We start from the raw sequence: 14413 nt of genomic DNA, 5'->3' as shown, positions 1-14413 counted from the left end.
GCTTCTCCGTATATTTTCCCGCTAGTGTTTCAGCAGGTTGGCCCAATAGGGATCCTAGGTCCTGGTTTTTTCAATTTTCTCTGGTTTTTCACGGTTCTCCGGTTTAGGTTGGATTTCTCTGTTTTTTTTTTCATTTTTCTCCTTTTCTATTTTCTATCTACTTTTCATTTTATTCTATTTTTTAGTTTTGTTTTAAATCCAAATATTTACAAACTTTCAACAATTTTTTTAAAAGTTCAAACATTGATAACTCTGTTTCACGTAGTGATTTCTAAGGTGTTCTCATTAAGTTTTGATCTGGTTTCGAACAAAGAAACCTTTGTATCTTCATGTGGATTTCAGGAATTAAGCACCTTTGGAAGAAAATCAAGGCATTAAGTGTCCATGTGCCAGCCCCTCTATTTTTCTCTCAAAAATAGCCTCACATGTCTGCTTCCTCTTTGTCTCTTTCCACTACTCTCAAATGGAAGAACGGTGGCGCTACTCTGCTGGCGAGGATGGGAAGAGACTAAGTTGGGGAAGATGGAAATTCTGGCGGCGCACGTGGTCCCCTGAGCGGCATCGAGCTCCGCCCCGTCTATGTAGAGCTCCAGGGTGTGGTGGTCGCCGCCGTGGCGGGGAGCTCGTGCTCTAACTGGATCTTCAGGCTAAGGATCTCTCGCCGGCGGCGGGGAGTCACGAGTCAACAAAGTGGGTAGCTCCGGTGAATTCTCCTTTGATCCCGTGCTCGGAGTTCTTTTCCTTTATATAAAATCGTATTGTTGGGGCTTTCCCAACGGTTTCGAGGCCAAAAAAGAAGGAAACAACCGAAAAAAGAATAAGAAAAAATGGGAGATGGAGGTTGATATGTGGGCCTAGGAAAATTACGAAAAAACAATAAATTATAACAATCTCATGTTTGCCCCTAACCATTTCGGCCTTGCCATGTCAGCCTGAAAGTGGGCCCCACATGTCATCATCATGTTTCACTCACTTGTGATGGCTGATCAGTGGTTCTTGTCATGTTCTTATTTTGGAGGCTTTCTGTCAGAAAAAAATGAAAAATGGTCGGGTTTTTAGTTAACCCGGCCTAAATTGTGGTGGGTTTTTGTAATTTTCTCAAACAACTGAGAAATAAATGGCCTCAATTCCCCTAAAATTAACCATAGTATATAAAGATTTTAAAGAATAAATTCCATCAAATTCATATCTCCAAATTGGTCATCCTGGCTAAAAAAATTAGTGCGATTAGATATTTTTAAGGCTGAGAACCATCCGAGCTTTTAGCAATGTTCTTAGTTTGTTGGTTTACATACAAGAAAATAATTTTTCGAAAATCGAGTGGCTAAGTGTAGACTACCAAATCACACATCCTCCTAAAAGTTAAGCGATTCCCCACTTATACCCAAATTTGATTCCCACATGACCCCCTTCCAAAAAGATAGAAGGGTGTGTGTTGCTCTCAAGATATAGAGGTATATATTGTGTAATGGGAACAATTATTAACAACAAATCAATGTACGTAGTATTCTGGATTTTCAGATATGAATTTTCGAATAAGCAAATTTGGCTGGAAAATGCAGATGCCAAGTTTTTTTTTTCAAACCATACAGAAGAACTGCATGTAAAATGTATACTACTAGAAGAAGAGAAAGCCAAAGTGGCAAAACGGATACAGATCAATACTGGTTTCCAAAAAATGAAATAACAGGTGTTTGGGCATAACCAAACTGGCTCTGTGAGCGCATCAGTTCAATCTAGATATGGTTGTCCGATGCGTTTTGAGGAAGCAATTAATTTTGAGGCATCATCCAAATTACGTTGTGGAATTATTCCATTCATATTATTTATAGATATTCAAAAGATGTCTTAACTTTACCTGAATTTGGATGTATCTAGACTATATAGACACATCCAAACTAATAAAAATATTGAGGCCCGTTTGCAGTAGAAAAGAAGGAAATTAATTCTAAGATTGGATTGAGCGAAATGGTTGATGAGCAACCCAAACCAACAAAAAGAAATTCTGAGATTCTATCTTTCCGGGGAACGCAGATTTCGTGCTCCCGAGTTTCAGTGCTCCTGGTTAGTTCAAAAAATTCAAAACCATATCTGTGAGTCTTAAAAAAATTGAAACAAATATTCGGATGTAGTTCATGAATAATACCACAAACGTGTAAAATATCAATTCCAAATACTTTGTATTCTGAGCTGTAAAAAAATAACAAAAATGTAGATCTGTAGAAGTATGTTTCAAATCCCTAAATTTTATCAGATTTGTCATTTTTGTGTAGCCCACAATACAAAGAATTTCAAGTCACGATTTTACATGCTTGTGGGATACAACACTAACTATGTGCAGAATTATTTTCAGATTTTTTTAAAACTTGTAAACCATAATTTTAAATTTATTTGAACGACGAGAGCGCTGGTGCTCAGGAGCAAATGATACTTTCCGTCTTTCCGGTTGCTATTTTTTGAACGTGCGAGTAGATGAAAACTGAGACGGCCCAATCTCATCCTCGTTTGGATCACTTTTGGAATATCATTTCAAGAGAGACCTCGCAGTAGTATCTTTTAGGAAAACTCTAGAAAAAGGCCGACCTTCGCGAAGGGAAGGCAACTCGCTCCGCACGCGACAAGTGGCGCGCTGTGGTGCCAGAAAATCCCTGTGAAGTGGTCTCCCTGCTCGCCACGTGTCGCAAGGGGAAGCAAGGTGGGGATGGGGGGAGGAGAGAGAAAACTGGGTTGTGTCAGTTTTTCCCTTTTTCTTCTAGATTCGTTTTTTTAAAATGAAATATCTTGAGAACCGTAAGTCCAAATTGCGAACCGTTTTCACTTTTGAGATCCTCGCGTCGAGATCTTTAAAACTAGATCCCATGTTGATAGGTTTGGAGATACTTTTTTTTCGTACTTCCAATAATATTATGATTGTACCTGTGGTGTGTACCTAACTGTACTCGTGTTTTAACTGATAAGTACTTCTGTTTTTAGTGTATTTGGTGCAATTTTTCCCTTTACTCGCTAACTGTACTCGCCCGTGTGCGGGACTGTACATGTGCATTTGTACTAGTACTTCCTCGTGTCTTGCGATCGTATTTGTACCAAGATACCCTCGTGTCTTGATCACTGTTCTTGTCTTGCGCGATCAGATGCTCGTGTCTTGTGATCAGACTGCTCGTGTATGCGCCATCGCATACGTACATGTACTGCTGCCGTGTCTTGTGATCAGATTTCGCTCATGTGGGCGATCAGATTTCGCTCGTGTCTTGATCAGATTCGCTCATGCGCCTGATCAGATTTCGCTCATCTGCGCAACTGTATTCGTTTGTGCGCGCGACTGTACTCACCCATCTGCATAACTGTACTCGTCTATGTGTGTGTTTGTACTCGCTTTTGTGCGCGAATGTACTTGTATTTGTGTTCTATATGTAGTTGTATGTGTGCATTACCGTACGCATACAAGCATGCATACACGTTGTGGCTACCTTTTTTTATTTTCACATGCACTTAGCACCGTGGAGTGCGTCCTCGCGCGTGGAGTGCGGCCTCGCGCGTACGCGCGTACGTCCGCGTGGGTGGATCAGGTACACTGCGTACGCGCGAGCGGTTCGTCCGACGGGAGCGAGCGCGGATGCTGGACACGTGTCGTCTTCTCGTATGTTGCGCGGGTCTAATTTTCCCTTTACGAAGGTGGCGATTTACACAAAAATAACCCTTTTGTCAAACTATAGCATAGACTGACCCTCCGGTGAAACTATTTCACGGATCTAACCCTTTTGTGTGGCGCCCCCCTCACGGGCGCCACACATGCCCATGTGGCGCCCCTGGCCCTGGCGCCACACACCCATCCGACGTGGCCCGTCGGCCGACGAGCTGGTGACCCCGATCCGATGTGGCAGCACGAGTGGCGCCGCTCTCGCCGGCGCCACACTTTGAAAGTGTGGCGCCCGTGGGAAGGGCGCCACACATTCACTTAAGTTTGGGCCCCGCGCGCGCCCCCAGCCCGACCCTTTTTCTTTCTCCTCCCTCTGTTCTTGTTCTCTTTTCAAAGGCGCCCGGTTTTCTCTCTCCCCCTCTCTCCCCCCCCCACCAAATCAACCACCAAATCATCAGATCTGTCCGTGGAGATCGTTCCCAACTCGTTGCTTGAGGTAATCTCCTCCATTTCCCCTCTTTTCATCCATTGATTTTGTGTATTTGCTCCAATGTATATGTGAAACCCTAGATGTGGATTTGGTTGATTTGAGGGTGGAGATGGATTTGGTTGGATGTTAGGGTTGTTGAAGTAGAAGAAATGGTAGTGTGCTAGTTTGTATGGGTAGATTATGTTGATTATGGTAACTAATGAACGCATGTGTGTATGTGTTCCCATTATGCTAGGGGGATGGAAAGAATTGTTCATGTTCATCATGTGGAGAAGGATGCTTTCTTGAAGGGAAACATAGAGCCGGACCCGGAAGAGGTTGACTTGGTGTTTGACGTTAGCCCTAGCTTTGCGGAGGTGGTAGCACAAGTTAGGGTTGAGTTGAATTGGAATGAGCCAAATGATGGTGTTGAGCTAGAGGGAAGGCATAATGTGGGGTTTGGAATGCACACCCGTTGGAAGATAATGCGTATCAACTCCGAGCAACGATGGTCCATTTACAAGGAGACGGTGGCCGGGTCACAAGATAAGGCGTTGGAGTTGTTTGCAACCAAGACGGTTGAGGCTCGTATCGAGCTTGACCTTAACCGGCCCTCCTCCCCCGTTCGAGAGAGGACTCCTCCACCCATGAGCCAAGAAGAGGCCACCCAATCTCCCATTGTCCAATCTCCCATTGCCCAACAAGCTCCGTTGGATAATGAGTATGATGAGCATGACGATGGTGATGATGGTTTCGAGATGAATTGCAACAATATCGGTGATTTGGATAAATATTGGACGCAAGAGGAGATGGACCACTCCATTCCTTATTCCCGATGCTATGCGTCGGACTCGGATGATGATGGACCCGAAGAGGAGGTTGACGAGGATGGCTTCACGGCTAAGGAAGCCGAAAGAGCCGAGATCTTCAAGAAGGTAACCGGACGGGATATCCGGGTACCATTGTTCCGTGATGTTAGTCTTGCGGATGGAGCCGTGGTTGATGGTGGCAAAAGTTTACTTCTTGGAGCTAGGCCACAATCCAAGAGAGATGTGGATGGTAGGACGGCTATGATCTCTAAAGGGCTAACGTTTGATACATTCTTGGAATTGAAGATATGGTTGAAGGAGTTCTCCATTAAGCATCATCGCCCTTACATCGTTGTTCACTCGGACTTGAAGAAGCGGTACACGCTAAAATGTGTGGATAAAAGGTGCCCATGGGTTGTCCGTGCACGACCTTTCAAAAAAGGGCCCTCTTGGCACATAACAAGTTGTGTAGCCACTCACATGTGCCGGGGGCCCAAGCTTGATGGCAAGGATGCACAGCCGGACCACCGTCAACTCACATCCGAGTTCATTGCATACAAGCTCTCGGCGGAGATCTCATCACTGGGTCGAAAACATCCAGGGGCTCCGGACGATAAGTCCTTAGCCGTTTTGGCGACCCTCTTTGTGTGGCGCCCTTCCCACTGGCGCCACACATGCTAGTGTGGCGCCCGTGGCATCGGCGCCACACAAAGAGCCTCGCCAAAACGGCTAAGTCCCAGACGATTTGTCTTACAGTATGTTTTGGACAATTAGACATGCATGTGTGGCGCCGATGCCACGGGCGCCACACTATGCAATGTGGCGCCAGTGGGAAGGGCGCCACACATTGACATGTGTTAAAACCATGAAAAATCCTACCATATTCCAACAAAACTGTCATCATGTCAAAAGCTATGTCATACACACATCATATCAACAGCCATTTTGTACACACATCATGGACATAACATCATCATACCTAACATCGTAGCACATAGTTTGATACAATTTAAGATAGCATTCAAACAACACGAAGCAACGAAGATAGAGTTGACAACACTCGACGATCTAACTATCGGTGTCGGAGCCGGATTCGCCGGTGTGGGGGTAGTGCACACGGCAGGCCGTGTCGTCGAACACCTTGACGATCATCTCGCCGTCCCCCTCGTACAGGAAGGTGAGCTGGCAGCCGGGCTCGAGGTGGAGGTCACGGGCGAACTTGTCCCACCCCGTGTGCAGGTACATCTTGCCCTGCCCGTCGAACTGGACCTCCACGGACCAGCGGCGAAGTTGCGCCTAGCCTCCCGTAGGCGCAAGTGCGCCGGCTCGTGGGTCGTCGACGAACTCGGCGAACTTGTCCCAGAGCCGCTTGATGCCGGGTGGGTCGTTGTCGTGGCGGGGGAGGAACTCGACGCGGCGTTCCTCATGCGAAGACGAGGAGGATGCGGTGACGGTGACCGTGGGGCCCTTGCTGCTCCACCGCGGCGGCCCCTTCCCCGGCCCGGGCGCCAGACCGCGGCGGCCCCTTCCCGTCCACCGGGACCGGCCATCCTACATGTTTGAAACCATATTACGATCCATTCCACTAACAAATATGAGTTACTCCATCACAAATACTAGGCATACATGTGGGTTCATACACATACATACACATACATACATAGAGTTCATATACATACATGTGAAATTTCATATGTAGATTTCTACAAATCTATGGTTCAAACACATGCATACATGAGGCTACCATCTCCAACACAAACAATACAATATAGAGTGCACAAAAGAAAAGAAAAACATGTCTAGGGTTCATGTCCAAATCTAGCCCGATCTATGAAATTAGTGGATGAATGGAGAAGATTTGAAGGAGATTACCTTGACAAATGGATGGGGAACGATCTCCACGGACAGATCTGACGATTTGGTGGTGGATTTGGTGGGGGGAGAGGGAGGAGAGAGAGAACCGGGCTGGGGGGGAGGGAGGAGAAGAGAAGAGAAAGAAAGAAAGAAGAAGGGTCGGGCTGGGGGCGCGCGCGCGGCCCAAACTTAAGTGAATGTGTGGCGCCCTTGCCACGGGCGCCACACTTTCAAAGTGTGGCGCCGGCTAGAGCGGCGCCACTCGTGCTGCCACGTCGGATCGGTATCACCAGCTCAGCGTCGACGGGCCACGTCGGATGGGTGTGTGGCGCCAGGGCCAGGGGCACCACATGGGCATGTGTGGCGCCCGTGTGGGGGGCGCCACACAAAAGGGTTAGATCCGTGAAATAGTTTCGCCGGAGGGTCAGTCTGTGCTATAGTTTGACAAAAGGGTTATTTTTGTGCAAATCGCCTACGAAGGTTGGTCTTTAGGTAGTGGTACCCAATCTTTTATCTAGCTGTATGCCTGTATACGACTACGAATACGTGGCATATGTGGGCCCCGCTCTCGGACGCTCGACCCGCTCCACTCTATAAATACCCCCGCACCTGAAACCAGGCCGTACCCAAGTCCTGACTAGCTCCTGAGCGACCACAGCCGGCGAGACATGGCGACGACGGAAACACTGGTCTTCCCCGGCCCCGACGGGTTCGACTGCGCAAGGCGGCTCCGCCACAAGATGCTCCTCTCCTACCTCTCCCGGCAGCGCCTCTTCCCCGTCTTCCAATCGTAAGTGCTTCCGCTCCCTCGTCTCATCCGCCCCGAACCCGACTCCATTGCCTGCTGCTAATCCGTCTTCTTCCCCCTCCATCGTTGCCGCAGGATGCTCGAGCAGACGGACGCGCACATGTGCGGGAATCACCTGCGGCGGCTGGTGTACCGGGGGCAGTGGGCCGACGCCCTCGACTACCTCGGCCGCTTCAACTCCCGCAACACCGTCGCCTCCAACGCCCTCCACTTCTTCCTCCACACGCTCTGGGCCCTGGCCAACGTCGCCGCCGGCGCCACCGAAGGTTCCGTCGAATCCGCCGCGCACCAGCACGGCATGGCACTGTCCATGCTCATCTGCCGCTGCGCCAGGCTCCGCTCCATCGTCAAGGCCATGGTCGACTCACCACAGCAATGGTAAGATGACACTGTCAAGCCTCTGCGCGCGCGCGTTTTTGTGTCCAACTTGCTTGCTCCATGCACGCGTAACTGAACCTACTTAATCAGTGCCTCCCTCAACTGGGAATCGACGAGGGTCATGGCGGCGTCGCTTGCATATTACCTGGCTGACGAGGATCCGGAGTTGTATCGCCTGATGCAGCTGCCCGACCACGCCCAAATGCTCCCACTGCTCCCCATCAGGTGGGTTAATTTCGCTCCTCCCTGAGTTTGTTTGTTCATTCATTCATTCATTCATCGTTCGTACAGTCTGATTAACTGCCTACATCAACACCTACTGAAATATATCATCTTTATTTAATTTTGCTGTCGCGCGCCAGGCCAAGGCGTCACGTGAAACGACCACCTAGGCGCCGCACACCAGCAGGACGGGGACGTGCCATCGCCAGGCTCTATCTCAGCAAGAGGAGGGCAAGGTACTCCATAATTGACAACATATATATGTGATTAGTTCATGGGACGAACGAAATAAAGTATAATTCTCAAATTTTTGACATCGCATTTACACATGTACTCATGCTGAGCTTTTGATTTTGCAGTCTGCAATCTTCAAGCCCACATACTCCTGGTATGTATCATATCCTTCTCTCCTAACAAACTTCTTATGTTTCTATCAAAAAAAGGAAATGCACCTTGTCACCTCCACATATACTACATGTTATAGTTAACGATCCTTGTATATGCTTTCTGCTCGCAGCATTCATGGATGAGTCACTGGATCGGGTTGCGGGTCTTGTCGGTAAGTAAACTAGTGTTTCATATATATAATTCTCTCTTGTTTACATATCCATCTCTGAACTTTCTGTCCGTAGCACTTAGGTTCTTATTGCTCTGGTTACCAGCAGAATGACTACATGCGCTTGTTTTTTTTATTTATGTTAGTCCTTTGTCTGAAAATCCATTTTATTATGTGCTGAGTGATTAACTTACATACATGATAAATCATACAGAGGAATGTCTAAATGCTGGTAAGCGCCAGAAGCTTCAGTCATCTGGGCGAGGTAATTACTCCACACCTGTTTTATCATTTAGCTTAGCCACTTACAATGGTCTCTGTGCACTTATATTACTCTTGTTTTTCTACTCCAACCAATCAGCAGGCTCTTGAAGCTTAACATTGCTTGTTTTATTTTGCCAGTGCCTCGCTTCGTGATTCCGCTTCAAATCGCTCCTGGAGCTCCTCCAGTTTCACAGACCAACTCTGGGACAACATCAGTGCCAAATGCAGGTAAAATGCCTATAAACTTAGCCATCCAATGACATGATGTGGATGTATTAGTTGCTCTCCATATACATGATTAGTGCTCGGAATTGTTATGTTTCTCAGAGATATCCAATGATCAACTAGTCAAGGACCCATATGAATCATTTCTAACGGGCAACTATCTATGTTTACATTTTACGTGTCAGACAATATTGAGTTAGTAACTGACAGAGCACTTGTTGCCGAGTGCAGATGTCCATGTACAAGTCTGAAGCTGAAGAACAGATGGTGAACCGAAGATCGTTTTACTGAGTAGTGACTAGTGACTTTCTTTTTACTAGCTTTTCTGTCTATGTGAGGCCTCAGTGCGTAGTAGATTGTTTTGGTGCTCTACCAGCTACGCTACCGTGTAACTGTGTTATCCACTGCAAGCCTCGTAGCTAGGACCTTTGGTGCTCACGTGAAACTCTGCAACCTATTTTCTGATCACGTGTTAATATCAAAATTAGTCGTACGCTATGTAATGCACTCTCTCCATTCACAATTACCTCACGTTTGTGTTTAGTCAAAGTCAAACTTTAAAAAATTTAGGAAAAAAAGTAATATCTAGAATATAAAATGTTAATACTAGAATCATCATAAAATATTTTTTTTAAATTATATTCATTTGTCTGATATTATGAATGTTGAAATTTCTTCTCCTATAATTGGTCAAATTTTACAAACTTTTAACTTTAATTAAACCTAGACCTGAGGTAATTATGAATGGAGAGAGTAAGGAACAAGTAAACAAGGGATATATATGCAAGTTAGTATTATCGCATAAATGGATTTGTCTGTGGCAGCAACTCGGTAAGTTTCCCTGTTTGAAAATACTACCTCCATCCTAAAGCTGAAGACTTATATTATTTTTAGAAAGTTAAACTATGTCAAGTTTGACTAAGTTTTTACTAGAAATCATTAGTATGCAAAATATAAAATTTATAACATTAAATAGATAATAAAATATATATTTTTATGGTATCTACAAAATAGTATATTTGTTGATAGATTATTCAAAAAGTTCATTTAAACTTTACTTTATTTGATTTAAAAAAAGTAAACCTTAAGTTTTGGGATGGAGGTAGTACTACCTCTATACTTTTAGAAAGAAATAGTGTGTATACACCTATGGTCCGGTACGTCCGTGCTTGACCTTCGGCTTTGCAGCTGGCAGCAACATACGACTTTCTTGGTCCGATTCATGTACGACCTCTGATCTGGTGGTCTGTGTTAGAATATGTTTTCAGTTTTTATATTGTTTGTACCGTATCCGGTACAATCTCTTTGTAATCTCCCTGTAACAAACTCTGTACGTTTTCCAATACTATAAACATGTAACCGAGGCCGAGGCAAAGGTACTCGTTCTACCCAGATTGCTGACATGGTATCAGAGCCGCCCTCTTCCCAGACCTAGCTGCCGCCGCCGCCGCCGCTAATCAGCCGCCGCCGTGTGCCGCCACAACCCAAACAAATCCGCGCCGTCACCGCAGTTCCCTGCTGCCGTCACCGCGCCTCCACGATCAAACCAAACAATCCAGACAAACACAAGCCGTCGCCGCCGCCGCTGCTTCTCAGCCGCCGCCGCCACCGCCAGATACAACACAAGCCGTTGCCGCCGCCGCTGTTCCTCAAGCTGCCGCCGCTACCGCCACACAGACAACCCGCCGCTACATCAGTTCTCTGCTGTCGCCGCCGGACCACTACAACCCTAAACCTAGATCGGTTTTTGTGATCATCCTGTTCATCAACAGCCATGAGTGCGTCTAGTTCGTCGGGGATGTCGAGCTCTGCTCTTGCCGCTGCCCTGGGGGCTCCTCCCGCTCAACAACTGACGCGCAACAACTTTTTGCTGTGGAAAGCTCTTGTCCTCCCGGCCTTCCGTGGTGCCAATGTGATGGCTCTTCTCGATGGATCGGATCAAGCACCTGCAAGAATCATTGAAGTTGAGGATTCAGAGAAGAACAAGTCCAAAGTTCCCAATCCTGCATACATAGAGTGGATGGCCAGAGACCAACAGGTTCTCCGTTTCCTCCTCAACACCTTGTCGCCGGAGATCCTTTCCCATCTGCTTGACGTCACCTCCACTGCCGAGGCCTGGACTGCCATTGGAGCTATGTTCAAAACTGCCTCCCGCACTAAGGCACAGCACCTGCGAGGCGAACTCAATGACACTAAGAAACTCTCCCTGACAGCGGACCAATATTACACCAAGATGAGGGGTTTTGCATCTGAATTGTCTGCTCTTGGGAAACCGGTTGAAGATGATGAACTTCTTGGTTATCTGTTGCATGGACTAGACAAAGGAGAGTACAATGCCCTCATCACCACAGTCAATGGAAATCCGGGTACATCGCTAGAGGAGTTCTATGAGCAGCTGAGCTCTTATGACATGCGCAACGGGGTTGAAGAGAATGGCTCGTTTGTCTCTTCTGCAAATCTGGCTCGACGTGGTGATCAACGTCCTCGTGCCCGTACACCCCGCCCGCGGTCGCACTCCTCCACCACCTCGGACTCGCAGCCTGCATCGCGGTCCATACCGTGGCGGTGGATACAGAGATGACGACAGAACCTGGCGCAGAGATGATGGTCGTGGAAACTGGCGTCGTGATGATCGTCGAGGTGATCGCAGAGATGATCGCCATGACAGAAACAGAGATGATGGTGGTGGTTACCGTCGGACAGATGGACGTCGTTGACCAGCGTCCCTACTCCATATGTTGACACCGAGTGCCAAATCAGAAGAAGCATGGCCATCCTGCAAATGCTTGTTGGTGGCGTTATTCTGATGACAAGAAGGACAGAGATGATGGTGACAAAGGAGCAAACCTTGCGTCATATGGTGTTGACACAAACTGGTATACTGATACAGGAGCCACTGATCATATTACTAGTGAACTGAACAAGCTTCTCATCGCCAACAAGTATCATGGCCAAGATCAAGTCCGCACTGCTGAAGGCACAGGTATGCACATTAGTCATATTGGTAATTCAGTTTTGCGCACTCCTCATGGTTCCTTTGATCTAAACAACATTCTTCATGTTCCTAGTGCATCTAAAAATCTTTTATCAGTCCATCGCTTTACCCTTGATAATCATGTCTTTATTGAGTTTCATCCTTTCTTTTTCTTAATCAAGGACCAAGCAACTCGAAGAACTCTGTTTAGGGGCCCCTGTTGGGGTGGTCTCTATCCCTTGGTGCCCATGTTTCATGAGACCGCCAAGCACGCCTTCATCACAATAAAGCCATCATCATCCACATGGCATCGCCGCTTAGGACATCCATCTTCATTCGTGGTTCAACAAGTTCTTAGGAGAAATAAAATAGCTTACACCCCAGAGAGTACCCCATATGTTTGTGACTCTTGTCAGTTGGCCAAGAGCCATCAGTTACCATATCCCACTTCTTCTAGTGTTTCCACTGCTCCCTTGGAGCAAGTGTTTTCTGATGTATGGGGCCCTGCTCCTCTCTCTGTGGGAAAACATGCATACTATGTAAGCTTTATCGATGATTTTAGTAAATTCACATGGATCTATTTGCTCAAGAAGCGTTCTGATGTTTATCAAGCTTTTCTTAACTATCAGCAATTTGTTGAGCGCAAGTTTGATAGGAAAATTGTTACTATGCAAACAGATTGGGGAGGTGAATATGAGAAACTAAACGGTTTCTTTCAGAAGGTTGGCATTACACATCATGTCTCTTGCCCTCATGCTCATCAACAAAATGGTTCAGCTGAAAGAAAACATCGTCATATAGTTGAAGTTGGTCTTGCTTTACTTGCAAATGCATCCATGCCACTAAAATTCTGGGATGAAGCTTTTATAACTGCCACCTTTCTCATAAATTTGCTCCCTAGCAAAGTGCTCAATTTTGAAACCCCCACTGAACGCCTTCTTCATATCACACCAAACTACGATGCCCTTAGAACTTTTGGATGTGCCTGTTGGCCTAATCTTCGTCCTTACAATAAACGAAAGCTTGCTTTTCGTTCCAAACGTTGTGTTTTTCTTGGCTATAGTCCTCTTCACAAAGGTGTAAAATGTCTAGATATCTCTACAGGTCGCATATACATCTCCCGCGATGTTGTCTTTGATGAAAACGTCTTTCCGTTTGCATCCCTCCATCCAAATGCCGGTGCCCTTCTTAAAAAGGAGCTTCTTCTCCTTCCATCTTCCTCTTCTCATGAGAGTGCTCAAAATTGTACTGCCCATATTGTACCTATTGTGTCTACTACTAATGTGCTGCAGGAAACTACACATAATGAAGAAAACAGCAGTCAAAACAGTGAAGGAAATGGGCCAGAATCTGTTGATGACCATCAGACGCAAAACGACGAAACCAGCACAGAACACGAGGTGGATATGCCTGAACATTCCTCTGACTCTCTCGACGAGGCGCAGCAGTACGAGGAAGATCCGCCATCTGTCGCGTCGGCCAGTGGGCAGGCCTCGCCTGTCCCGCCTGCGCGTGACGGCCACACGCCCGGGGGACCGCGTGCACCTGCGTCCCCTCCCGTGCCGCCGCGTGTCTCTGCCTCGCCGAGCGTGGAGAGCCCGGCCTCATCATCACATGCGCACCAGATTCGCTGGCGCCGTGTCCCTGCCGGCTCGGGCTTGGATCTTCAGGCCAGCTCTGTTGAGGGCTCGGCCTTGGGGAGAAAGCTCCGACGAAAATTCGAATGATGCAAACTCTGGCACCGATTCTGACAATTCTGCTGCTGCTTCGCCACCTCCACCTTCTCCACCTGGAGTTCGTACTCGGCTGCAGAAAGGTATACGCAATCCAAAACAAGATATCGATGGCACGGTTCGTTATGGCATGTTGTCTTCTACAGGTGAACCATTAACACTTACAGAAGCTTTGAATGATCAAAATTGGTGTAAAGCTATGAAGGAAGAATACAATGCACTCCTTGAGAACAAGACTTGGCACCTTGTTCCCCCAAACAGAAGCAAAAACTTGATTGATTGCAAATGGGTATACAGAATCAAGAAGAAGGCTGATGGTTCTATTGACAGATATAAAGCAAGACTGGTTGCAAAAGGGTTCAAGCAAAGGTATGGCATTGATTATGAGGATACTTTTAGCCCTGTGGTAAAAATTGCAACTATCAGGATTGTTCTGTCTCTATCTGTTTCCTGTGGATGGAGTCTAAGGCAGCTAGATGTCAAG

General features: G+C 46.8%; 1 protein-coding gene across 1 annotated transcript; it reads left to right on the top strand.

The window, feature by feature from the left end:
• Positions 1-7412: 7412 nt before the first annotated feature.
• On the top strand, positions 7413-9690 carry LOC127330866 (uncharacterized). The gene is made up of 9 exons (XM_051356941.2): positions 7413-7559; positions 7653-7955; positions 8046-8180; positions 8318-8413; positions 8537-8565; positions 8695-8736; positions 8948-8998; positions 9136-9225; positions 9454-9690. The coding sequence occupies exons 1-9, from the start codon at positions 7438-7440 to the stop codon at positions 9471-9473; spliced, it is 888 nt and encodes a 295-aa protein (XP_051212901.1). The 5' UTR covers positions 7413-7437; the 3' UTR covers positions 9474-9690.
• The last annotated feature ends 4723 nt before the right edge of the window (positions 9691-14413 follow it).

The sequence above is a fragment of the Lolium perenne genome, chromosome 2, assembly GCF_019359855.2.
Source record: "Lolium perenne isolate Kyuss_39 chromosome 2, Kyuss_2.0, whole genome shotgun sequence".
Lineage (NCBI taxonomy): Eukaryota > Viridiplantae > Streptophyta > Magnoliopsida > Poales > Poaceae > Lolium > Lolium perenne.
The sequence above is the reverse complement of the archived record's forward strand: the minus strand, read 5'-3'. Positions and strand labels throughout refer to the sequence as shown.

Coding starts and splice junctions, on each gene's coding strand:
- LOC127330866 (XM_051356941.2), top strand. CDS start 7,438: ATGGCGACGACGGAAACACTGGTCTTCCCCGGCCCCGACGGGTTCGAC. Junction 8,737..8,947: donor TCGGGTTGCGGGTCTTGTCG/GTAAGTAAACTA, acceptor TAAATCATACAG/AGGAATGTCTAAATGCTGGT. Junction 9,226..9,453: donor AACATCAGTGCCAAATGCAG/GTAAAATGCCTA, acceptor TGCCGAGTGCAG/ATGTCCATGTACAAGTCTGA.